Source organism: Panthera uncia (assembly GCF_023721935.1).
Source record: "Panthera uncia isolate 11264 chromosome A3 unlocalized genomic scaffold, Puncia_PCG_1.0 HiC_scaffold_11, whole genome shotgun sequence".
Taxonomy (NCBI): Eukaryota; Metazoa; Chordata; class Mammalia; order Carnivora; family Felidae; genus Panthera; species Panthera uncia.
Window position 1 is genome coordinate 85,977,573 of NW_026057578.1, and position 23,725 is coordinate 86,001,297.

At 44.9% G+C, this 23,725-nt stretch overlaps 1 protein-coding gene across 8 annotated transcripts in view; it reads left to right on the forward strand.

Moving 5' to 3' along the window:
• Positions 1 to 23,725, forward strand: part of DYSF (dysferlin) — a 224,604-nt gene that overhangs the window by 155,879 nt on the left and 45,000 nt on the right. For 4 of the 8 annotated variants that reach the window (XM_049651675.1, XM_049651678.1, XM_049651671.1 and 1 more), the window contains 5 exons: positions 574 to 675; positions 786 to 947; positions 2,006 to 2,171; positions 2,656 to 2,732; positions 9,365 to 9,427. In XM_049651675.1, the coding sequence (XP_049507632.1) occupies positions 574 to 675; positions 786 to 947; positions 2,006 to 2,171; positions 2,656 to 2,732; positions 9,365 to 9,427 (570 nt within the window). The remainder of the gene's footprint in view (positions 1 to 573; positions 676 to 785; positions 948 to 2,005; positions 2,172 to 2,655; positions 2,733 to 9,364; positions 9,428 to 23,725) is intronic. The other 4 variants (XM_049651676.1, XM_049651679.1, XM_049651672.1 and 1 more) reach the window with 1 other exon arrangement.

The following is a 23,725-nucleotide window of genomic DNA, read 5'->3' on the forward strand; positions in this document are numbered from 1 at the left end:
GGTGTCTGGAAGGTGTGGTGTGGGGGATGGAGACAGAGATGGGACACCAGGGTGGATGGTATGTCGGGAGGGTCTGAGCCTGGAGGCGAGACAACCAGGCTAGCAGGAGGATACGTGGTCCTCTCTGGGATTAAGAGGGGCTGGCGTGGACGTGCCAGGATGAAAGTGGGCAGTGTGTGTGTGTGTGTGTGTGTGTGTGTGTGTGTGCGCGTGTGTGCGTGTGTGCATGCATGGTTGTGTGTGTCAGGGATGGGGAGACCCTGAGCAGCTCACTGATGCATCAGAGCCTGCGTTATGGAGGAGGGGTGGCCTGGGGTTCGTTTGAAACAAGGTCACCTGAATCCTGGGCCAGGCTGCTCAAATTGTGACCCTGGAGAATATGGCGTCTGGCAAAAACTGACTCAGTTTTCTCATTTTTGCCTGCCCGTTTGCCTACTTGTGTGCCTTTGCCTCTCTGTTTCTGTCTGTCCGTGCATGTCCTTCTTTCGGCCCCGACTGTCCTTCCCTTTTTTTATCTCTCTGCCCTGGCCTTCCTCCCACTGTTGTCTCTGTTCTACCTGCCGTCCCCTGCAGTCGGAGGACACAGACCTGCCGTACCCACCGCCTCAGAGGGAGGCCAACATCTACATGGTTCCCCAGAACATCAAGCCAGTGCTCCAGCGTACCGCCATAGAGGTGAGCCTGTCTCTGGGGTGGGGGGTGGGGAGGCAGCCTGGCCCTTTCCCTTCCTGCCCCCAGCCTCTCCTGGGCCTTTTCCAGCTGCTCTCCTCACTCTGTGTCCCCAGATCCTGGCATGGGGCCTGCGGAACATGAAGAGTTACCAGCTGGCCAGTGTCTCCTCTCCCAGCCTTGTGGTGGAGTGTGGAGGCCAGACAGTGCAGTCCTGTGTCATCAAGAACCTCCGGAAGAACCCCAACTTTGACATCTGTACCCTCTTCATGGAAGTGGTAAGCCTGACCTCCCTATTATCTCCTTCCTGAGTCCCAATGCCTAGACTTTTCCTCAGGGCCCTGGGCAGCTCGGGTGTCTGCTCTGACTCCCTGTGGAATCCTGGGTAGGTCATGGCATCTTTCCCACCTCATTCGTCTGTGAAAATGGGGAAGCGGAGCTCACGCTCTCCTCACTGGAAGAGTGGAAGCCTCTGAGCAGCACAGATGGGGTCAGCTCGCTCCTTCCTGCCCAGATCCCGAGTGCACAGAAGGGACCCACTGTTCCCTCTCAGGGCAGGTCTCAGCCCGCTGGAGCTCCCCCCAGGGGCCTGCCAGGACTGGCCTTCCATGGTTCCTCCAAACCCTCCCTGACTGGGTCCTCCCCCAGCCGTGCTGTGGGCTCACCCCCATGGCCCTCAGGCCCCCAGTCCTCTGCAGCTCCCCGGGCTGCCTGGGCCTAGTGGCCGGAGTAAGGCAAGCCTGAGGAAAGGAAAATGGTTTGCAAGATGAAAGCACTGTAGAAATTCCAGGCCCAGTGGCTGTCAACAGGAGCCTCCTCTTGGCTGAGCCAAAGCCGCCACCGAAGGAGAGCATATAAATTATTTCAAGTTGTGTTCAAAGTGCTTTTGGGGCTGGGGTTGGGAGGGGGAAGAATCTGGGTCTGTAAGCCAACTCTTGAGTATCCACTTGGGGGGGACTGTCTGCAAGAAATGTTGAGTCCTGGGCCAACTTCTCCCCTCTTCCCCTCCCCAGCCAGTGAAGGTTCAGGGAAAGTAGACTTGTTGTAACTTTGGGCTGAGCTAGATGTGTTTGGAAGGTAAGGCTGTGGGGGAAAGTCAGCCTCTGCATACAGCATTCAGGAGCAGACAGAAAAGGTGTGTGGCTTCTGGTCCCCTGGCCAGCTCCTGGGCTTGGCCAACCACCACTTTGAATTTATAGCTGTTGGGGGTTATGACTGGGTTTATGGTCATTCTCTGCTCTTTGAGCTTGTCCTGTGAAGGAGAGCCCCCCTCCTCCGAAACCTCCCAGAGGTGGGTTCAGGCCATTGTCCAGTGCTTCCCTCCTGCTCTGCCCAGATGCTGCCCAGGGAGGAGCTCTACTGTCCCCCCATCGTGATCAAGGTCATTGATAACCGCCAGTTTGGCCGCCGGCCTGTGGTGGGCCAGTGTACCGTCCGCTCCCTGGAGAGCTTCATGTGTGATCAGTACTCTGAAGAGAGTCCGTCCCCGCAGGGCGGCCCAGGTAGGGGTGAGGCTGTTGATGGAGAGGGCAGGGCAGAGGAGCTGGGGCAGGTGGGGCTTCCCAGGTGAGATGTGTCCGAGGCCCTCCTCTTAGCAGGATGTGAGTGAGAAGTCATTTCTGCTCAGCTGACCAGAGGGTGGACATCTTGCTTTCCTTGGGGCATCTTCTAGGTCTGGGCTACTGAGAGGCCAGTGCTGCAAAGGGAGGAGGTAGGGGAAGAGTTGAGGGAGAGAGAAAGGCATGGATTCCATGGGATGATGAGGGAGAGAGAGAACTGGGAAGACAGAGAATGTGAGGGAAGGTGGGAGAGACAGAGACAGGAGAGGGAAGAATTGGGTGGGAGGAGGAGAAAGACACAGATTGAGAAGTGTGGGAGACTGAGGGCCTTTTGGCTCAGTATCCTGGCTGAGTCTTGTGGCTGGAGAGGGGCTGGCCACAGAGAGAGCCAGCCCCTTCCAGGCCTGGACACTGATCTTCCCTACAGATGACGTGAGTTTACTCAGTCCTGGGGAAGACGTGCTCATTGACATTGATGATAAGGAGCCCCTCATCCCCATCCAGGTAAGATGGGAACTGGGCCCCCTGGGAGAGATACTAGCTCCATTGGCCTTGGCTGCTCTTGCCCCTCCCTTCCTTATCACATAGCCTCTATCGGACATCTCTCTCCCTGGTGGCTAGACACTGTATAGGTGGAGGAACCCAGATGCGAACTTTTCATTCTGGTCAGGAGCGGGGTGGAGGGGTTGGGGAAGTCTGTGTGTGTGATCTCCTGGGTAAGACCCAATCATTTTCCTCAAAGCATGAAAAAAAAATGGTCCCTCTACCTAGAGGGCTGTGTTGAGGGCTCTCCCTGCAGATTACTCAGGAAATCATGGTGGGGGCAGCAAATAAGAGAGAAGGAAGACAGGGGAGGGAGTGACCAGGCAGTTTTAGGGGTGCTCCAGCCCCATTGTCTTACCCCAGCCACAACCCTCCTTATGGGTAGATTCACCTATGGGCTCATGCTTGGTGGCACCTTGGAGGCAGCTGAAGAAGAAGGGTCTGTGTTCAAGCCAATAGTCCCTCTTGCCCCATCCCCCTCCTCCCAACTCTAGGAAAAGAGAGAGAAAGGGGCAGGAGGGGAATCTTATTCCAAGGGAATCCAACCCTGTGGGCAGGTAAGAGGCATCCTTTTGCCAGGTACTCAGCAACTTAGGGGCCAGCTGGTGACCCAGACTCCAGTGCCAAACAGAATGGCAGGAGGTCTGTGGCATCTCTTACTGAGCAAGAGGCCTTCTCCCCACCTTGGGCCCTGGGCTGCTCTAGTTCCTTTAGGGCCAAGGTCACCCAGTCCTTCCCACAGTGGAGATGAAGAAAGGCCTCACTGTGAGCACCAGCCTTGACCTGCATCTGTTCCAGGTTGTCACCCCTCTCCTGGCTTTGCATGATGCTGGTCACTCCCCTGGCATCTGGGGCTGGCTTCCCAGAGCTTCCCAGCTGCCCAGAGGCAGAGCCTCCAGCCTGTGTAGACAGTACTTGTGTCCTCGGGCTCTTGGCCTGTTTATTCACCCAGAGATGGCATCCCTTTTTGGGAGGGTCTCATTTCTTTAAACCACCAAACAAATACTGGCCTTGGGAGCAAGAGAACACACTGGGTGGGGTGCTAAGGTGGGCTCAGGATCCTCCAAGCTGCCCTGTCACCGGTCTTCCCTCTGACATGCGGGGCTGATCTCTGCTTCTTTTTCACTCGTGCACCTTTTACCTTTGCCACTTCCACGGGAACATCTCTGCTGTGAGCCTGGGCCTAGCTGCTGCTGAGCTGAGACGAGGTCTTGCTCTATGGTTTCTCTGATGCTAAGAATCCTCACCGGTACCGTGATCTCTGTTTCTCCCACCTCTGTGACTCTCTAGGGTTCTTCCTACCCATCCTCTCCACCGGGGACACCTTCTGTTCTTCTCCTGGTCATCCTTTAAGACTCAGCTTAGGTGCGGTCACTTCCTTCCAGGATTCATCCCTGGCTCCCTCCCCACCGCCTCTTCCTGCAAGTCTTGTCTGCATCTTGGTCCCGGCCTTTTCTTTAGGTCCTGATTGTCTCTGGAAGTGTCAGCACCTTCCCCAGACCAGGTTCAGGGCAGTCACTGGGGCGCAGTTCTTGTGCGACATCAATGCCCAGCACAGGACTGGCTTAAAGGAGGTGTTCCGTGAAGGCTACCTGGATGGGTGGATGTGTGGGTGGATGTGTGGGTGGATGGATGGATGGATGGCCTGCCTACTCTCTGAATGGGCCTAAGAAGGAGCTTCTCTAGACTGGGAAAACCCAAGTGGAAATTTTGGATGGCCCTACCCAAGATTCAACTACGTTTAATACTAGTGCCTTCTGGCCTGGGTGGGTGTTTGTAGCTGAATTAGGCAGATAATTAGCCCCAAACTCCAGGCTACCCAATCCTGGCTCCTGTTTTCCGCCCCCTCAGTGGCCTGTCTGAGTCTGTGCAGGGAAGTGCAGGGCTTGCCCAGCAGGATTTCCGTTCTGTGTGTGCTGCCCTCAAAATGTCTACAGACTCAGATGGGGAGGGACTATTTTGAGTCCTGCTGGCTACGAGCACAGCCAGAGGCAGACGGTGAGGAGGCCCAGTCTGGACGTCCTCCCGGCGTTGACACGAGTGAACCGGGGCTGGGGTCTGAGCCAGCGCAGGGTCTGCGCTCTTTGTGGGAGCACGTGGCCACTCTGGCTAGAGCTGCTGGACAGGCAAAGGGTGGGAAACTGGAATCTGGGCTCCTGGAGGCGTGTCCACACGAGGAGGGCCTGGGCTCTCAGGGCCTCAGAGGTGGGCCGGGAGAAGGAAGAAGTGAGACCTGCTTGCTCTGATGGAGGAGGCTTGGACCTTGCCCTCATTGAGCTCCCTGTCTGATCGAGAAGACATTGTCCTACTCTCAAGGACCTTGAGGCCGGCAGGGAGACCAGTCCTGGTCTCCAGGAAGCCCGGGTCTGATGGTGTCTGATGGGGGACTTGGGGAAAACCAATTTTGTATTGTGTTTTTCTCTGAGATCCATTGATCATATTTGGTTGATCAGGAAATCTTTTGCTCCCTCCGTCCTTCCTGCATAGCCCTTGGCACTTGAGAGGACAAGGCATGCTGAGGCATATCCAGGAGGCAATGGATACGAGTTCCAAATGGTGTGCCAGATAATTCTGGCTGGGCTCACATCCCTTCTCCCCTCCCCCAGATGAGTAGAAGTCTCTGCCCTCTGGGGGCTGGAGGGACAAGAAGTCTGGCAGAATTTGGATTTTTCCTGGCTCCTCTTTGTCCAACCCATGTTTCTCAGCAGACTGTTTCGTGCTCATGGTGACATGGTCCCCACTGCGGAGCTCACTAGGTCCTGACTTTGGACCCAGCTGAGGCCTCCTCCCCAGTTTCAAATCCGCTCTTGCGAAATCCGGCTTCTGTCTTGGTCCCTTCCATCCCCTTCCTTAGTTGTACATGATGAACCTGCTTACCATCATCGGCTCATTTCCTGGTATGAGTCTGTCACACATTAGACATGTCATCTCACACTCGTTCTGATGTTGTCATTGGGCTGAAACTCACGGCAGAGAGTTTTTCAGGGTTCTAGAAATGTTTGGTTTCTGTCAGGAGTGGCCAATTCTAGAGATGGTCCAAAATGTATACATAAGCAGGTCTGTCCACTCGGCCTCGTAGGGCTCCTGGGTCAGCACCCATCTCGGGGTGAGGAGGGTCCCATGTGAGCACGTGCCTGGCCTCTTGAACTCCTCTCTGGTGATCCAGGTGAGGAGGAGATAGGCTCCTGTGAATTAGTTCCACGGTTTATTCTTGGTTTGTGTGCCTATCCTTTGTGTAGGTTTTAGATCCATAGCCTGGGGATGGGGTAGTGCGTGTGCACGTGTGTGTGGTGTATACGCATGAGTGTGTGTGAGAGGTGGGGAAGGCTGGGAGCAGCTGTGTGTGCAAGCTTCTGAGAGTGTGTCTAGACTCAGGAGTGGTTTTGCAGGAATCATGGCCGTGACTTTTAACATTCTGAGGGCAGGGCTGGGTATATCCTCAAAGAGGGGGCACAGAGGTTATTTCATTCCATTTAGTGCTCTGCTTTTATATATTGGGGCAGTTGGGTGGCTCAGTCGGTTAAGCCTCCGACTTTGGCTCGGGTCGTGATCTCACGGTTTGTGAGTTCGAGCCCCACGTCGGGCTCTGTGCTGACAGCTCGGAGCCTGGAGCCTGCTTCCGATTCTGTCTCCGGCACTCTCTGCCCCTCCCCCACTCGCACTCTGTCTCTCAAAAATAAAATGTTAAAAAAAAATTAAAAAGGATCCCTTAATTTTCTCTGGTTACAAATACATGTTAATTACATAAAATTTGGAAAATATAGGATAATTATGAGCAAACAGGCATGATCTCCAGCCAAGGCACAGTCTGAATGAACGGCTACCAACATATCCTTCCCATCCTTTCCTTTCCCCCTGGGCTTCTCTTTTTGTCTCTGATTCTGAATCAGATCCCATTTCTCTCCTGAAAACAAAATTGGGGTCTCTGTTTGCTAACCTGCTTTCTCATGAAGCTGGTTCTTGGGGTTCTGATTAAGAAGAGGGGGTGAGAAAGGCTGTGCGGGACACACCCAGAGCACCCCCCCCCCATCACCTACAGAGGGTCTTGAAGCTCAGAGTAGAGGTGGTGCCCCTGCCTACCCCACACATCACCCACCTTGCAGGCACTGAGATGCCCCTGGAGTCGCCCGGTCAGGGGTGACTCTTGCCCATCATTCTGAGAGCCCACCCTGGGTAGGGGGGCTCCTCTGTGTCTCCAGAGAAGGAGAATTTCTGGGCGTGGGTGTGGGGACTACGCGCAGGTTGAAGAGGCATAAAGAAAGAACACCTTGAAACTTTCACGCTAGTTGGGAGAGATGAGACGTGTGTAGCTGGTCTCCAGTGATATGCTTTATCAGCAAGGGAGGAAGATTGTGGACTCTCTTGGCCCTGTGGGTTGGCATGGGCTAAGTGATCAGGAAAGCTTCTGGGGAGGGGGTGGCCAGATGAGAGAAAGGCTGTGAAGGCTGGTGGAGTTACAACAGCAGAGGGGAGAGGAGGACTTTCCTGGTGGGCAGAGGAGTGGGAGCAGAGGCTTGGCAGTGGCACTGCATGTGTGTGAGTGTGTGTGTGTGTGTGAGGTGGGCAGGTATTGGAGGCTGGTGTGGAGAAGGCATCAGAAGGTTTGAAGACCTGCTCCCCATGCTGTGGGGTGGGGTGCTGAGGCTGGCCGCTCCCTGGCTTCCTAGCTTGGGCTCATTTTGAGCCTGCCGCTCCAGTTATAGTCTCTGGGATGCTGTGAAGGTGGCAACGTGCTCCCAGAACTGGAGCGGCAAATTATGCCCACGTCCCAAAGGAGAACGTGTAATTTCGGAAGCTGGACCAGATCTTTGGAGCACTATGTTTAGCTTTATTTTTTCTCCCTCTTGCTCTGGTGAACTGCCGGTTTCCCTCTCACCTTTCTAAAAACAAACTGTATTAAAAATAACAATAAGGCTTCTGTGAGGCTCAGGATGAGAGCAGGAGGGGCAGAGGCGGCCGGCGGGGGCGGGTTGTGTGGAGTTCATCCAGTCTATGCCAGGGGTCACACCGCATCCACTAACATGTGGCCAGCACCCCAGCACCATCCAGCGACCTGGCCTGGTGCCCACCGGCCATTCTGCCCTCCTGCCTGTGCTTCTGGCTCTGAACAGCCATGAGGCTAGTTTAGGGGAGGCTAGGGTCCCCCTTGGTGATGCCTTCTTCACAAAGCAGGGACGGGTCTGTGGTTCCAAGACTCCCCTCCAGGTCTCAGCCGTCTTCATCCTGTCCTTCCTGAGCCCTTTCTGACCCCTCAGGTGAATGTGTCTCCCAGGCTTTTTCTGCCAAGGAGGGGAGGGCTGCCTGGAGCTCAGCCTCCTGTGGCGTCTCTCAGAGCCCCCTATTCAGGGCTCAAAGGCAGAGAGGGCTTAACCGTGGGTGTCTGCGTCCTTGCTGGTCTCCTGAGCCCCTCAGCCTTATTTGCCCACTGCCCAGTGCCTGCCTTCCAAAGCTGAGCCATTTGCTTTCTTGAATGTGCTGTATTTTATTCATTTATCCCTTTGCACTTAAAAAAAATTATTTATTTATTTATTTTGAGATAGATAGAGAGAGCTAGTGCAAGTGGGGATAGGGCAGAGAGAGAGGTAAAGAGAGAATCCCAAGCTCTGCGTTGTCAGTGCAGAGTCCAATGCAGGGCTCGAACTCATGAACTGAGAGATCATGACCTAAGCCAGAATCAAGAGTCAGATGCTTAACCAACTGAGCCACCCAGGCGCCCCTGCTCCTTTGCACTTGTTATCCTCTCTGCCTGAAGCATCTCCTATCTTTGTCTACCTAGACTAATACTCATCCACCCAGAGCCCCATCACCTTCTCTGGGACCATTGTAGTGGTCACTTGTCTCCAGTCCTGACCCCTGAGGCCCTCTGGGCCCTGTAACCCATGGATTCACACAATAAAGTATTGAGTCACAGTACCAGAAGATTCCAGACAAGGATCCAAAGCCAGAAGAGGATGCAGAAAGTTTTCTCTAATATAGCAGTGGCATGTTGGACTATAAGACTCGTAAAGCCCCCCCTTATATAGGCTTCGGGGAAGCCGTATGATGCCCTGGTTGTTGTCCTTGAATAGAAAAGACTCAGAAACAGGTACTAGCTTAGGAACCATGCCCAAGCAGGGGTTGGTGTAGTTCAGCTGTTAGAAGAAACCACCAGGGATGATGGGGAGCTTGGAGTACGTATGAGATGGGGAAGTTTGAAAGGCAGGGAAGGCATTGAGTCAGTGGTGCCAAGGGTAGTGAGAATGCGGGCAAGAGACAGGCATTGGCTGAGCCCCTTCCGCGTGCCTCACCTGTGCTGGGTGTGTGTGGCCTGTATCTCCTCCATACTCGTTGCTGCCCTATGAGCTGGGCTTTGTGCCCATTCTCTGGATGGGGATGCCGACTCAGAGAGGTCAGGGGGCTTGACCAGGGTCATGCAGCTGATAAAGCAATGGGGCCAGGATTTGGACCCAGTCTTATCCAACTCCAAAACACATGTTCCTTCCACAACTTTTGCAGCCTCCCTGGTTGGAGAGCTCTACGTCCTTGGGGGCTGTCCAGTCTTCCCTGAAGTGGTTTCTCTAACCCTGTTGCTAACCAGAGTGTTTAATTTGTAGCTTGCAGACGGTCTGTCGGGCTCTGCCCCCACTAACATGGCATCTTCTCCATCCAGTCCTCATGTATGTATTGTTTACCTATTTGTGGGCTCTTTGATTTCCCTGGGGGGCTGGGGGCGGGGGTAGGGAGTTAAGGAAAGGAACAAAAGGAGAGTGGGAAGGGAAGAAAGGAAGTACATTTGACCCTTGCACAATGTGGGGGTTAGAGACACCAGCCCCCACACGGTAGAAAATTCGGTAACTTTTAACCCCTCAAAAACCTGAACTAATAGCCTACTGTTGACCAGAAGCCTTACTGATAACATAGTCATAACATAACATATTTTGTATGTTAAACGTATTATATACTGTATATTTTTGTACATATATCTTACAATAAACTAAGCTAGAGAAAAGAAAATGATGTTAGAAAAATCGTAAGGGAGAGAAAATACATTTACAGTACTGTATGTACTGTATTCATTGAAAAAAATCTGTGTGTTGGTGGACCCATATAGTTCAAGGCCATGTTGGTCAAGTGTCGACTGTATTTCCTGAGACCCAGCAGAAAACAGTTACCTGCCTTGTGTAGTGGTGGAGGGTGGGGGGCAAGCTCAGGGAAGGTTCTCAGAAACAGACATCCCTGAGTTATCTCTTAGTGCATCTTGGGATTTACCTTAATCCTGTTTACCTGCATGAGGGCTAGAGGGTTGGTTGGGATCACATGGGCCAGTGGAAACAGGGAAGTCTCTAAATTAGATCCTGACCTCCGGAAAACAGGACACGAGAAGCTTCTGTGGGCAATGGCAGGTTGATTTTCTCTGCCCCTCCCAGAGGCATGAAAGTGTGACTGAGGAACCCTGGTTGTCTTGAGCAGATTCTAAGAAGTATGCTGGCGCCCACAGTCTACAGCTGGGCTGATTTCCTTGGTGTCATCTTGGGGGGTCATGGGGCCCTCCAGGAAGATGACTTGGGCGTTTAGCCTTCACCATGCACTCATGAAGTCCCACGCTGAGGGCCAGAGCAGCTCCTGAGCTGCTGGGGGAGCCCTAAGAGATGGAACCCGCCCATCGTTAAATTCTGTTCATGCTGTCAGGGGGAGGGATTCCTGTAGTAGGCATCTTATGGATTTCTAGGAAGAGGCAATATATTTTTTTAAATTTTTTCTGATGTACCCATTGTAGAAAATATAGAAAACAAAAGAGTGCAAAGCAGAAAGTGAAAACCACCTGTATTCCTACCAGTTGGAGATAATCACAATTAAGATTTTGATGTGCTCATGGGGCACCTGGGTAGCTCAGTTGGTTAAGCATCCAATTCTTGGTATTGGCTCAGGTCATAATCTCACGGTTCGGGAGTTCGAGCCCCTCATGGGGCTTCACACTGATGGTGTGGAACCTGCTGGAATTCTCTCTTTCTCTGCCCCCCACTCTCTTTCTCTGTCTCTCAAAATAAATAAATAAACTTCAAAAAAATAACAAAAAAAGATTTTGATGTGCTCACGTTTTTAGATATCTTTTATACATTTGTGCATACTTTTGTCTAAAAACAAATTTGGAATCATATTTTAATCTGCACTTTCTTTTACTTAAAAGTATATCATGAATGTTTTTCCATATCTTTATATTCTTTAAAAACATGGCTACATGTAATCCCATTATATAGCCATCCATAAAGTTTTTACCACTCCCATATCATTGGACATTTAATTTTTTTTAATTAAAATTTTTTTTTAACATTTATTTATTTTTAAGAGAGAGAGAGCAAGAGAGAGAGAGCAGGGGAGGGGCAGAGGGAGAGGGAGACACAGAATCCAAAGCAGGCTCCAGACTCTGAGCTGTCAGCACAGAGCCCCACGAGGGGCTTGAACCCACGAAGTGAGAGATCATGACGAACCAAAGTTCGATGCTCAACAGACTGAGCCACCCAGTCACCCCCATTTAATTTTAGTTTTAATTTCCACTTGTGTATTATATTTTGTTTCTTAGAGGAGTTATTTTTGTTTACTTTAGATAGTTTCAGCCCATTTTGTGTTACATTTAATCCTTGGCATTTTATAGCCTTTGTTTATTCCCTACAGGGAATATCTTTTTAAAAAAATGATTGGGTCTAGCTACTTATTATTAGAATATAGGGAAACAATATTTTGTATGTATACTTTGAAACATGCTCTTTAGTGAGCTCCTTTATCAATCCTGAGAGTTGTTCATTGATTCTGTTGGATTTTCCAGGCAGGTAAGATTGTTTTCTTCAAACAGCAATAAATATGTCACTATCTCTCTAATAAGTATACCTTCTTCCTGTTTCCAGAATAACATTTGATAATTGCGATGCTAGTGAGCAAACATATTTAGTTACTGATTCTAATGAAAAGCTTCTACCATTTTTCCATTAGTTATGATAATGATTGGTAATTTAAGATAGATATTCTTGATTTTGCCAAGGTTGTGCCCTTTACTATTAGTTTGTTAATAGTTTAAAAATTAGGTATAGGAGTTTAAGTTTATCCACTGCTGTTTGGCATTTATCAAGATGATTATTTTGTTTGATATTGTTCCATTAATATGATGTATAATTTTCGTGCATTCCTGGGATAAATCTGAATCGGTCAGTTGGTCATGGTATTATAATTTCCTATAATTGAAGTTCTCTGATCCGATGCAATCACGACAGGTAGTTGGTTGGCTAATTGAAAAAGGTGATTGAATGGGACTGATTAAAATTCATGCGTACACACCATAAACATTTTATTTCTGACCCTATCTGTGTATCTTCCCATGCTAATCATTTGACATGTGCCAAGGCCTCCTTCCATCTGGATCTGCTATTAGAGTGTCGTCCTGTCATCCTCCTGGTATAAGCCACATCCAAAATGCATTATCTATGATTTTTCCTGTAGGTTTATTAAAGTTTGGTGAGATTTTAATGATACCTGCAGAAAAACCAGACTGTGGAGTCCTTCTAAAAATTTAAGATTCCTCCTTCCCATACCTTCCCTTTAAAAAGTCCCACTAATGATTCAACACTTTCATACAACATTGAGTGCTCATCACAACAGGTGCACTCCTTACCCCCCACCACCTATTTAATTAAATTCACTGATTGAATCACTGTATTGTGCACCTGAAACTAATATTTTACTGTATATTTACTAACTGGAATTTGAATAAAAACTTCAAAAAAAATCTCACTCATACTTAATTTTCATGAGTTAAAAAAATCATTAAATTCATATTCTAGAATAGATGGCTTTTCTTAAAAAAATTTTTTTTTTAAATATTTGTTTTTGAGAGAGAGAGAGAAAGAGAGAGATAGAGCGTGAGCAGGGAGGGGCAGAGAGAGAGGGAGACACAGAATCTGAAGCAGGCTCCAGGCTCTGAGCTGTCGGCACAGAGCCCAATGTGGGGTTTGAACCCACAAACCTTGAGATCATGACCTGAGCTGACGTTGGACACTTAACTGACTGAACCACCTACATGCCCCTTAAATTCAATTTTATATGTTTTTGTAATATTGACTTACTGATCTAATTACCCTGTTAGTACAACGGCATAAACAGGTTTGGGAACCAGCACAGTGACTCTTAAGCACGCAGCGCCCCGGTGGGTGCCGTTGTGGGCATACTAGGTTAGCTGCACGCTTTGCACCTTACACTGTTAGCAGGGGGAAAGCATAGTGTTTGTGATCCTCGGTAAGGGCAAGTTTGAAAGAACTTCTAGACTATATTATGAGTTAGATTTGCTCTTACTTATTTAGTATTTTTGTATGTCTATTAATAAGTGTTACTTTTAATTTTTTTTTTAACGTTTATTTATTCTTGAGACAGAGAGAGACAGAGCATGAATGGGGGAGGGTCAGAGAGAAAGGGAGACACAGAATCTGAAACAGGCTCCAGGCTCTGAGCTGTCAGCACAGAGCCCGACGCGGGGCTCGAACTCACAGACCGTGAGATCATGACCTGAGCCGAAATCGGATGCTTAACCGACTGAGCCACCCAGGCGCCCCAATAAGTGTTACTTTTAAGTGGTCTTTGTTAGGTTTTGACATCAGAATTATAAGTTTCATAAATACTTTTTTGAGGTGTTCTCATTTTCTGTGCTCTTGAACAGTTTCTATGGCATGGGAATTACTGTTTCTTAAAGGTTTGAAAATACACTAAAGCCACTCTATGAATCTGAATTATGCATGTTGGCAATTTCATGATGTAAACATGTAATAGTCTTGTTTTATGTACAAAATGTCTAGTAATATGAATCAACCTAAATGTGAAAAATGACTAACAGTCATATAATTTAAAAGGTGGCAGCCAAGCAAATTGTATTTATGGTGCAGCTGATAGGTAGGATACTTATTTTTTCTTGAAAATGGTGCTGTTACGTGAATTTTGCGTTCTAGATTTTCAGGAATGCATGCCTTATATAATTGTAAGATGCATCTACTACCCTGCACTTCTTTATAAAACTGGGCCCAGGACCTTTTTGGGAAGGGGAGTTTTTGATCACTCTCTACTTCTGTCAGTTTGGTAGTTTGATGTCCCCAGATATTGCTTATTACATTACCGTGGCTTTGTATTTATTACTACAATAAAAGAAAAACATTTCTATATCTGTCCCATTTTCATCTTCATTCCTAATTTTGTGATTTATGTTACTTATCTTTTTTACTTTTATGGTTGTTTTTCATCCAAAGAATCAGCTCTTCAAAAATTCTGCTATTCGGTTAGTTTCCTTAATTTCTAGTCATTTTTAAGCCCTCTTCCTCTGAAATTCCTGTCATTTATATTTTGGATCTCTTGGGCTATTCCTTCATCTTTCCCTTGCTCCCTCCTTCCTTCCCTCTCTGCCTTGTTTAAATTTTCTTTTCAAAAGGGGATATTAGTCTGCATTTTGTCCTCACAATTCTAAAATTCTGAAATCTTGCTTATTTCATACTTAAGTCCTTATTCCATCTGGCATTGATTTGTGTTATGTGCAAAGTGTGAAGTAGAGATTGGATTTCTTTTTATTTTTTCCCATGTAGATAACCGGTGAATTCATATCATCACAGAATGACCTATCCTTTCTTGATCTGTAATGACAATTGTGTCATATATCAGGTTTCCAGAAAAGTGTGGGTTGGTTTGTGGCTATCTATTCTGTTCCATTGGTCTTTCCCTGCACTAATACTCCACTGTCTTATTTACTATAGCTTTATAACAAGGCTTCATACCTGGTAAAGGAAATATTCTACCTCATTCATTTTTAAGAGTGTTGTTGCTATTCTTGTCCTTTGCTTTTTCCATCTCAATTTTCTTTATTTTATTTTATTATTATTTTTTTCCATGTCAATTTTACAATCAGCTTGTCGGCTTCTGTTGTGATTTGTGATTGAGTGAATTTTTGGATCAATTTGGGGAAAGCATTTTTATAATATTGTCTTTTAAACATGGATATGATCTCTCTCCATTTATTTAGGTATTCTTTAATGTTTTTCTATAAATTTTATATTTTTTTCCCAAAAAAGTGTGGTACAACTTTTATTAGATTTTAGTTCTAGTAATTGTATGCTTTATTGTATTTTTATTTGGATTTTAAAGGTACATTATCTAATAATTTTTTGCTTGTATATAAATGAAATTTATTCTCATATGCTGACATTATATTCAGAAACTTTGCTAAATTCTCTTATTAATCCCACTGATTGGATAATTTTTCTGGGTTTTCTGTGTAGTTGGTCATATAATGTGTGATTAATCACAGTTTTAATTCTTCTGTGTACTTTCAATTTCTTTTTCTCTTTATTATTTCCTTATTGCACTGGAGAGGACATTCAATTCAATATTCTATGTAACTGATAATAGAGAGTATTATTATCTGCTCTAATTTAAAAGTGAATATTTTTATGTTACACCACTGGTGTTTCAGGTGAATGATTACCAGTTAGCTAAGAGTTTTTATCATGAATGATGTGAAACATTATTGCATGTTCTTTATGTATCTGTTGAGGTGTTTATATAATTTGTTTGATCTGTAAATGTGGTGTTCCTTTAATTTATTAATGTGGTGAATTACATTAATAGGATTTTTTTTTTTTTTAATTGCTGAAACAACTTTGCATTTCTGAAACAATCTATCCTGGTCACAATACATTATTATTATTATCATTATCATTATCGTTATTATTTTGTTTGTGCATTGCTGGTTCAGTTTGCAAATATTTAATTTAGGAAATTTTCTTGCATCAATTATTGTGAGTGATAATGGCTTGAAGTTTCTTTTTCTGATACTGTTTTTTTCAGGTTTTGGTAGCTACATAATACTAATCTTCAAAAATGACTTGGGGGCATACATGCTCTTTTTCTAGTCTCTTGACAAAGACTGACATTATCTGTTGCCTAAATGTTTGGTAGATGCATTTCTAAAGCTGTCTAGACTAAGTATTTTTCCTGGGGATATTTTAAATTGCTGATAGAATGTGAAGAAATGTTTATAGGACCTTTGAGGTTTTCTTTTTCTATGTGAGTCACTTTTGGTGATTTATATTTTATAGGAATTTATCCATTTCCTCCTAAAAGTTATCGACATACCATTTCTCACAATAACCTTTTACTTTTTCAATTTTTTCCTTCTTTTATTTATGTTCCTTTTAATTCCTAAGGTTTTATTTTATTATTCTTGCCAGAATTTGTCAGATTTTTAAAAAATCTTTTCAAAGAACCAATTTTTAGCTCTGTTGATATTCTATTGTTTCCTTGTTTTCTAGTTTATTAATTTCTTTATCATTTCCTTCCTTTTATTTTTGGGAGAGGGTTATTTTATTCTTAACCTCTTAAGTGCTATGTCTAGTTCATCGATTTTTAAACTTTCTTCTTTTCTAATATAAACATTTGGGACTATAAAATTCCCTCTAAGTACTGTTTTATGCATCCCACAGGTTTTGATGACTGGTTTTTTTTTGTTGTTGTTGTTATTTTCTAGTTTTCCAGTTCAGTGTTTACTGATTTTCGCTATGTTTATTTTTGAAACCTGTATTGCTTAAAAGTAGAAGTTCCTAGCTTATGTTTTAAGTTATCTCTTTGTTGCTGGTTTCAGCTTACCTGTGCTATGGTTCAGAGAATGGGGTCTGTATGTTATGTTTCTTGATACTTACTTTGTGGTCTATTACAAGATCATTTTTTGGTAATTGTCCTGTGTGTGCGTGGAAAGAATGTCTAGTCTATAAATGTGTTTTACACATAACATGTCCATTTGGATCAGACTTGTTAATTGTGTTGGTTTTTGTTTTTTAAGTTTATTTATTTATTTGAGGGAGACAGAGACAGTTTGAGTTGGGGAGGGACAGAGAGAGAGGGAGAGAGAGAGAATTACAAGCAAGCTCCATGTTGCCAGTGCAGAGCCCTACGTGGGGCCCAAACTCATGAAACCATGAGATCATTACCAGAGCTGAAACCGAGTCAGACGCTTAACCGACTGAGTCACCCAGGCACCATTGTTAATTGTGTTATTTAAATCTATTTTTATTCTGAGTTTTATATGTGTCATTCATTAATTTCTGAGAGAGGTATAATTGAACATCCTGCTTTGATTTGATATTTCTCATTTTCTCCTTATGATCCTGCCTACTTTTCCTTTATATATTTAATGCTGTGTTATTAGCCACGAACAGGTAGAATTCTTATATCTTACTAGAAAATTGAATCTTAAAAAAATTTTTTTTTTTTTACATTTATTTATTTTTGAGAGACAGAGAAACAGAGCACACGTGGGGAGGGGCAGAGAGAGAAGGAGACAGAATCCAAAGCAGGCTCCCAGCTCTGAGCTGTCAGCACAGAGCCCGATGCAGGGCTCAAACTCACAAACAGTGAGATCATGACCTGAGCCGAAGTCGGACGCTTAACCAACTGAGCCACCCAGGCACCCCAAATTGAATCTTTTAAGGATACCTAGTGAACCTCTGGCCCTTTGCCTTTTAAAATATCTCCTAATGAGAGTGTTTTTTTTTTCATGTTAATATAGGCCACACCAGCTTCCTTTTGGCCAGTATTTTCCTAGTATACCTTTTTCTATTGTTTTACTTTCAACTTTTCTGTGACGTTATGTTTTAGCTGTCTCTTTGGTAAACAGGAAATAGGTGGATCCTGTTTTTTCTTTCGTGTGTTCTGGCAATATGTTTTCTTAACTGGTGAGTTGAGTCCAATTATTAATTGTGTTTATTGATATATTTGGATTTATTTCTGCCATCTTATTTTTTGTCTTTATTCATCCTGCCCATTTTTCCCCTCATTTTTTTTTCTTTTTTGGATTGAAAGATTACTTCCCCACCCCACATTCTTTCTTCCCTTTTCAGTTTCAAAACTATACACTGTTTCTATTCCTTTAGTGATTAGTATAGAAACTTTATCATGCAGAGTCAATGTAGCAAATTCTATGTCTAATTAATATTTACAGCTTCCGTCAGAATATGCTTTAATTCCAGTCACATACAAATTTACAAACTTCTGTTCAATATTTTAGTTTTAACTGTAAATGACATTTTAAAAATAATACCATTTTTATTTTTATTTATTTTATTATTTTTAAAAATATTTATTTTTGAGAGAGAGAGTGCGTGAGCAGGGGAGGGGCAGAGAGAGATTGGGAAACACAGAATTCGAAGCAGGTTCCAGGCTCTTAGCTGTCAGCATAGACGGGGCTCGAACTCACAAACCGCGAGATCATGACCTGAGCTGATGTCGGATGCTTAACTGACTGAGCCACCCAGGTGCCCCAAAACAATATCAGTTTTAAAAGTAACCTATTTCATTTTAGTTATACCCATATTTACTGCTTTGTTTTGTAGGTCAGTCTTCTTCCTTCTGGGATCATCTTCTTTCTACCTGAAGTAGAGCTTATAGAAATTCTTATAATTAGGATTAGTTCATTGTAAATGTTCTCACTTTTAAATTATTGCTTGAAAATATTTTTATTTCATCCGTATTTTGGAAATACTGGTTTTACTGACACTTATTTTATGTCAGCACTTTGAAGATACTATTATCTTTTTGCTTCCATTTTTCTGTTTTCTTCCTAAATCTAAATCTGAGAACTGTTTTTTGTTTTGTTTTGTTTTAATTAGTTCTGTATAGTTTTCAATCACTATCTCTTTAAATGTTACGTATTTCCCATTTTCTCTATCATTTCCTTCTGGAACTCTGATTAGATCTACAATGGACCTTCTCTGTTCTCCATGTTAGTTCAACTTTCTTTCATATCACTTTTTTCTTGTGTTGCCCTCTGGCTAATTTCTGAAGATAGATCTTCAAGTTCACTAAGTCTTTAGCTGCTTTTAAAGGCTCATGTTTAGGGGCACCTGGGTGGCTCAGTTGGTTAAGCGTCTTGACTTCAGCTCAGGTCATGATCTCACCATTCCTGAGTTCGAGCCCAGCATTGGGCTCTGTGCTGACAGCTCAGAGCCTGGAGCCTGTTTCAGATTCTGTGTCTCTGTCTCTGCCCCTCCCACGCTCATGCTCTGTCTGTCTCTCAAGAATACCTAACATTAAAAAAAATTTTTAAAGGCTTATTTTAACCGTATCTATTGAGTTTCTAATTTTAAGTATTATATTTTTATCTCCAGAAGTTCTTCCCCCTGCCATCCCCTGCAACTGGCTTGTTTATTTTTGAGTCTCTTATTCTTTTGCCACAATTTTTAATGTCTTTTGTTTTTGTAAACAGTGTTTTTTTTTTTTTTTTAAAGTCCTATTTCTGACAATTCTGTTTTCTGTATCTGTAACATTAGGTCTGATATGCAGTTGGTGTTTCTAGCTGACTCTTGCTCATGGTGCCTTATTCTTTACATGTTGCACTATTTTTGATTGTGAACTCATGTTCCTTGGAACTTTATCTGAGAGTTCTTTGAGGCCTGGATGAAAGTTAACATTCTTTTGCAGAGGGTATGCATTTGCTTTACCAGATGCCTGAAAATGTGACAAACCCAGAGTCACTAAAACTAAATGTTCAGCTTGGGCTTTTTGAGCCCCACAGTTAGTTTGCATTTTGGCTCCTTATTTCTCTGCAGTTTTGCTTCCTCATTTGCCCCCGTGGATTTTCTTTACATTCCCATCAGCTCTAGCATGCATTTAAAAAGGATTTTAAAGATATCTTATCTGTTAATTTAGGTGTTCTTGCTTAGTGAGTTTCTCTGGCCTTCTTGTTTGTCATTTTGCTAGAAATCAATGTCTTTATTATAGTTTTATTTTTGACAGTCCTATTTGTCTCCATGCAGGTTATATTTCCTTCAGGACCACAGGCTCTAACTTCTTGTATCCTCTTGAGACTTTCTATGAACATAAGGTAGTCATTGGTTTCCTTGTCTTTTACTCAATTCATTAAGATAATCCTTGTCTTAGTCCTCATGTTGCTCCCCTTCCTTTGAACCTTATTCTCTTCTTTCTATCTGTCCTTACAGAGAGAAGTCCTTGCTTCACGTACTGGGAGCTCAGATGGTTCTGTCCATTAGTGCATGGGCCCCTTTCTAATTTCCAACTTTTATAAAAGGGAGAAGAGAACAGTCTAAGGTTGCTGTATCTTTACCTTGCCAGTTAGGAATCCAGCAGGATAGGAGAAGCAAGAAGGAAAGCAGGATCAGAGGCTTTTCCATGGGACCGAAGGGCTTGTTTTCTATGTTTGTTGTGGCAGCGAGGTGTTAACTAGCTAGGTCAGGGCCAAGGTCCTTGCCTGTCGGCTCCTACCTCCTACCGTAAGGAGTTTCTGAAGTAAAGGAGATCTGACCCTCTCCCGCCAGGCCCACAAGACAGGGGTGTTCTTTAGGGAGGTGTCAACAGTCTTGTGAGTGGATCCTCAACCTTGTGGTTCAGACACCTGATGAGCCCATTTTCTTTGGGCTGGATACTTATTATTCAAGCCTCAAACTGAGGTTGCCAGTTTATGAGTTTATAGTGAGAAATACTTCTGCCCATGGGACATGACCTTGGATTGTGGTCCAGCCTGTGGTATCTTATAGGTTCAGCAGTTGGGAAGCCAAATTGTGATTGGAGATGAGTAAAGAATTAGAATGAGGAGAGATGGGTTCTGTGACTTGCAATTTAGCAGCAGCTGACCAAGATGGACAGATCCATCTATCTCCAAAGGTCGGGACCATCCCCTGAGGGTGCTGATGTGAACAACTGTCAACAGCCAACCCTTCATTCTCTTGTACTTCCAGGCCTGGCCAATTCCTTGTTTTCACTTTCTTTCTTGGGTTGTATTAATACAGCCTACCCATTTAGGGTTAAGGCTTAGTGTAAGAGCCACTCTTCTGCTTTGAGGTGATTTTGCCTGTCCTTGCTCTGAACCACTATGCATTGATTTCACGGTCTAATTCTCCGAGGGCAGCCCTATTTCCCTTAATTCCAAGTTTTGGGGGAATGCCTCATTGCAGCTCATGAATACTGACAACAATTTATCCAAAGACTTTGAAGCAAAGGTTTTCTGAGCAAAGGAATCAATTACAGGGTGTGGCTCCCAAGTGAGGAAGCATTTCCAGAAGGCATCCGAGGCAGTTTGTCTCAGAACCTCACGGTTGCACCTTTGAACTTGAGAGTTCGAGGGGGAGTATTTTAACTTTAATAACACGAATGGTTTTACCTATACTTTGGTATCTAGCAGATGTGCTAATTAGGAAGATACTTCTCCTCTCTTTAAAGTAGGCTTCCTGAGGACATGTATTTGGCAATATTGGTTTAGCAAGAATTACTGTATGTGCTCGAAAGTACAAAACTGTACTTCTTTAAAAATATCTCCGGTTCAGATGTGTTGCCAGTGCAGCCTGGCCTCCCCCCACTCCCATTAGTTCTGATGAGGGAGGTTTGATGCCTGTCACTGCGTGTAATCTGGACCTTCCTTTGTGAGTCATTCCTTCTCTCATTTTCTCAGAGCAAATACAAATCGCCCATCAAATGACAAGTGAAGGCACAGGGGAGGCAAGGGGAGGGAAATCAGAGCCGAAATCTGTTAGCTATTTGGAGTAATTGGTTATTTGCTGTGTTTGCTGGTTGGGAAGCAGAGCACATACTTTACGGTCTCTCCTGTTACGGGGGCTGGAGTCACCCGCCGATATTGGATCCTCGTTGCCGGAGCCCTTGGCTCCGGGCGCCTTTCCCCTGCTTGGCATTCCTGTGGTCTCCTCGGGGGTGCGCCCCTCCTCCCTCGATGCACACTGCAGGGGGGACAGCCCGGGGTGAAACTTGTCTGGCAAACTCCAGGGCCTCATCAGGCAGGAGGAGGCCCCAGCCCCTTCAACCAGCCCTCCTTGTCTCTGCCTCCACCCCACCATGCTCCTCTTTTCCCAAAAGGTCTTTCCCCTGGTCCGTGGGGGACCTTTTTCCCTTCCAGAGAAAAGGGGTTCATCGCTTCTCAGAGAAAAAATGCTCAGCTTTCTGTGGAAATCTGCAGGACAAGAAGTTCTCTCTGAGGTCTAATTATATGCTTTCTTACCCCTGACTGTCCTGTCCCTGTCCCCTCCTGCCCCCTAGTCTGGGTCAGGACAGCGCTTAGAACTTGGTACAGTGCTCATGGCTGAGTAAAAATCCCCAAGTATACTTACTGAAGCTTATTAACCAACCCAGGGTCTTTAACACCTCTCTTACATTGACTGAGGGCTGGGGAAACCACACTGAAGTAGCAGCAAGTTCAAAATAGGAAATATTTGAAAAGTAATGTGATTTTGTGTATGAAAATGCACACAGTAACTAGAAAGTAGGTTGACTTTGGCACATAGTAGGCTCCCCCAAAATACTTTTAAAATTGAATTTAAGATAGCTAAGATTAGTGTCTGTAGTTTGATGAATGCTTCAGCAGTCCTGGGAAAGCCTTCAAAAATAGTTTTTCTCTTAAGTAGATTGTTGGAACTCTTGCTAAGCAAAACCATCTACATAAGCAGAATGAAGAAGATAGGGAAAGCTTTTGCCCAGGCCCTATTGGAATCATCACAAATCCTGAATTAGTGATGTCTCATTGCTTTCTTCAGAGGTTAGAGGACTCTGATGGGACCTTCTTTTATTCACCCTGCTGGATAGATCCCCATTCCTCTAGGCTTCCTGCATGGGTATATGTGGTCATACTGTCCCTGGAGGACCAAATCATGAGCTCATGTATCTTATCTACCATAGACTCCAGGGTCGGGAGAGGGCTAGTAAGCTAGAATTCCCCAGAGGTTTTCCATTCCACTTGGGTCTCCCATCTGGAACAGGCCAATAGTCAAATTATCAGGCCCTGACCCTTCTCTGCTCACCATCTGCTTGACTTTGCTAGATTTCGGGCACACTTACTCACTGGGCCTTTTGGAAACAATTCAGCGTTTTGGTTAAAGGTCTTCCCTTCCCTCCCACCTCTGCTGGTCCAGCTTGAAGTGAGAATAAGTGGAATAATGATCTCTACGACAGACACAGAGGCAGGACTACAGGGAGTGTGAACAAGAGGTTGAAAGCCTAGTGTTCCACTTGTGGAAATAATTAAGTGATTTTGTGATGAGTATGTAGAGTTCTGCTGAATCAACATGGTAGCTGGCTGTGGGCATATGTTTGTGTGGTTTGGGGGGGCACGAGAGGTTCAGTATGTATGGGGTGTGGCAGGTTTGAAATCAGGGTGCTTGCATGTCTGGGGGTTTGTCTGTCTATATGTACATAAGTGGTTGTGTGTTACGTCTGTGTTTGTATTTGTGTGTGCATGAGAAAATAGTCTCTGTTGCTCAAAACTTAGGACATTAATTAAAGAATTAGAGGCATCATATCATTATTCTAGCGATGCAGATGTTGCGTTTTGCGGCAGTGGTATTGGGGATGTTGGCCGTATCAACAAGGATATTTTTCATGGTAAACTTTATAGGTCATAAAGTCTCTTTGCAGACTTTGACTCACAGCCTCGCAGTAACCCCAGTGTTGGGTTCCATTATTACCATCTTGATGATAATGATTTATGCTAAGAGAGAAATCACTTTCAACCCAGTCTAGGGGTCAACCATAGGCAATGAAGGCCTGCTTAAAACTACTAAAAAAAATAGACTTCTGTTTTAGAGGTGGGTATGGGTAGTTCCATATAGTGACCCAAGCAAAGTTTAACATTACAACTTTGGTGATAAATGGATTTGACCAGGAATTTTTCTGTTTGACTCAACTGGCCATCCTGGGAGAGAACACCAGTGAGACCTCCCCCTCCCCCTTTCAGTTTTCCTCACTTCACAGAAAGGCAGGCTTAGAATTATTGTTGTCAATTTTGCTGTCTATATTCATGAAATGTGTTCAGCCCACTGAATGAAAATGGGAGGTTAAATGTTCAGAATGTGCTGTGCTGATTTGGGTCTTCAGAGGGATTAGGGTACCCATTACACTGGATCAAGCCCAGAGAAGCATGTCTTTGTTACAAAGCTCTG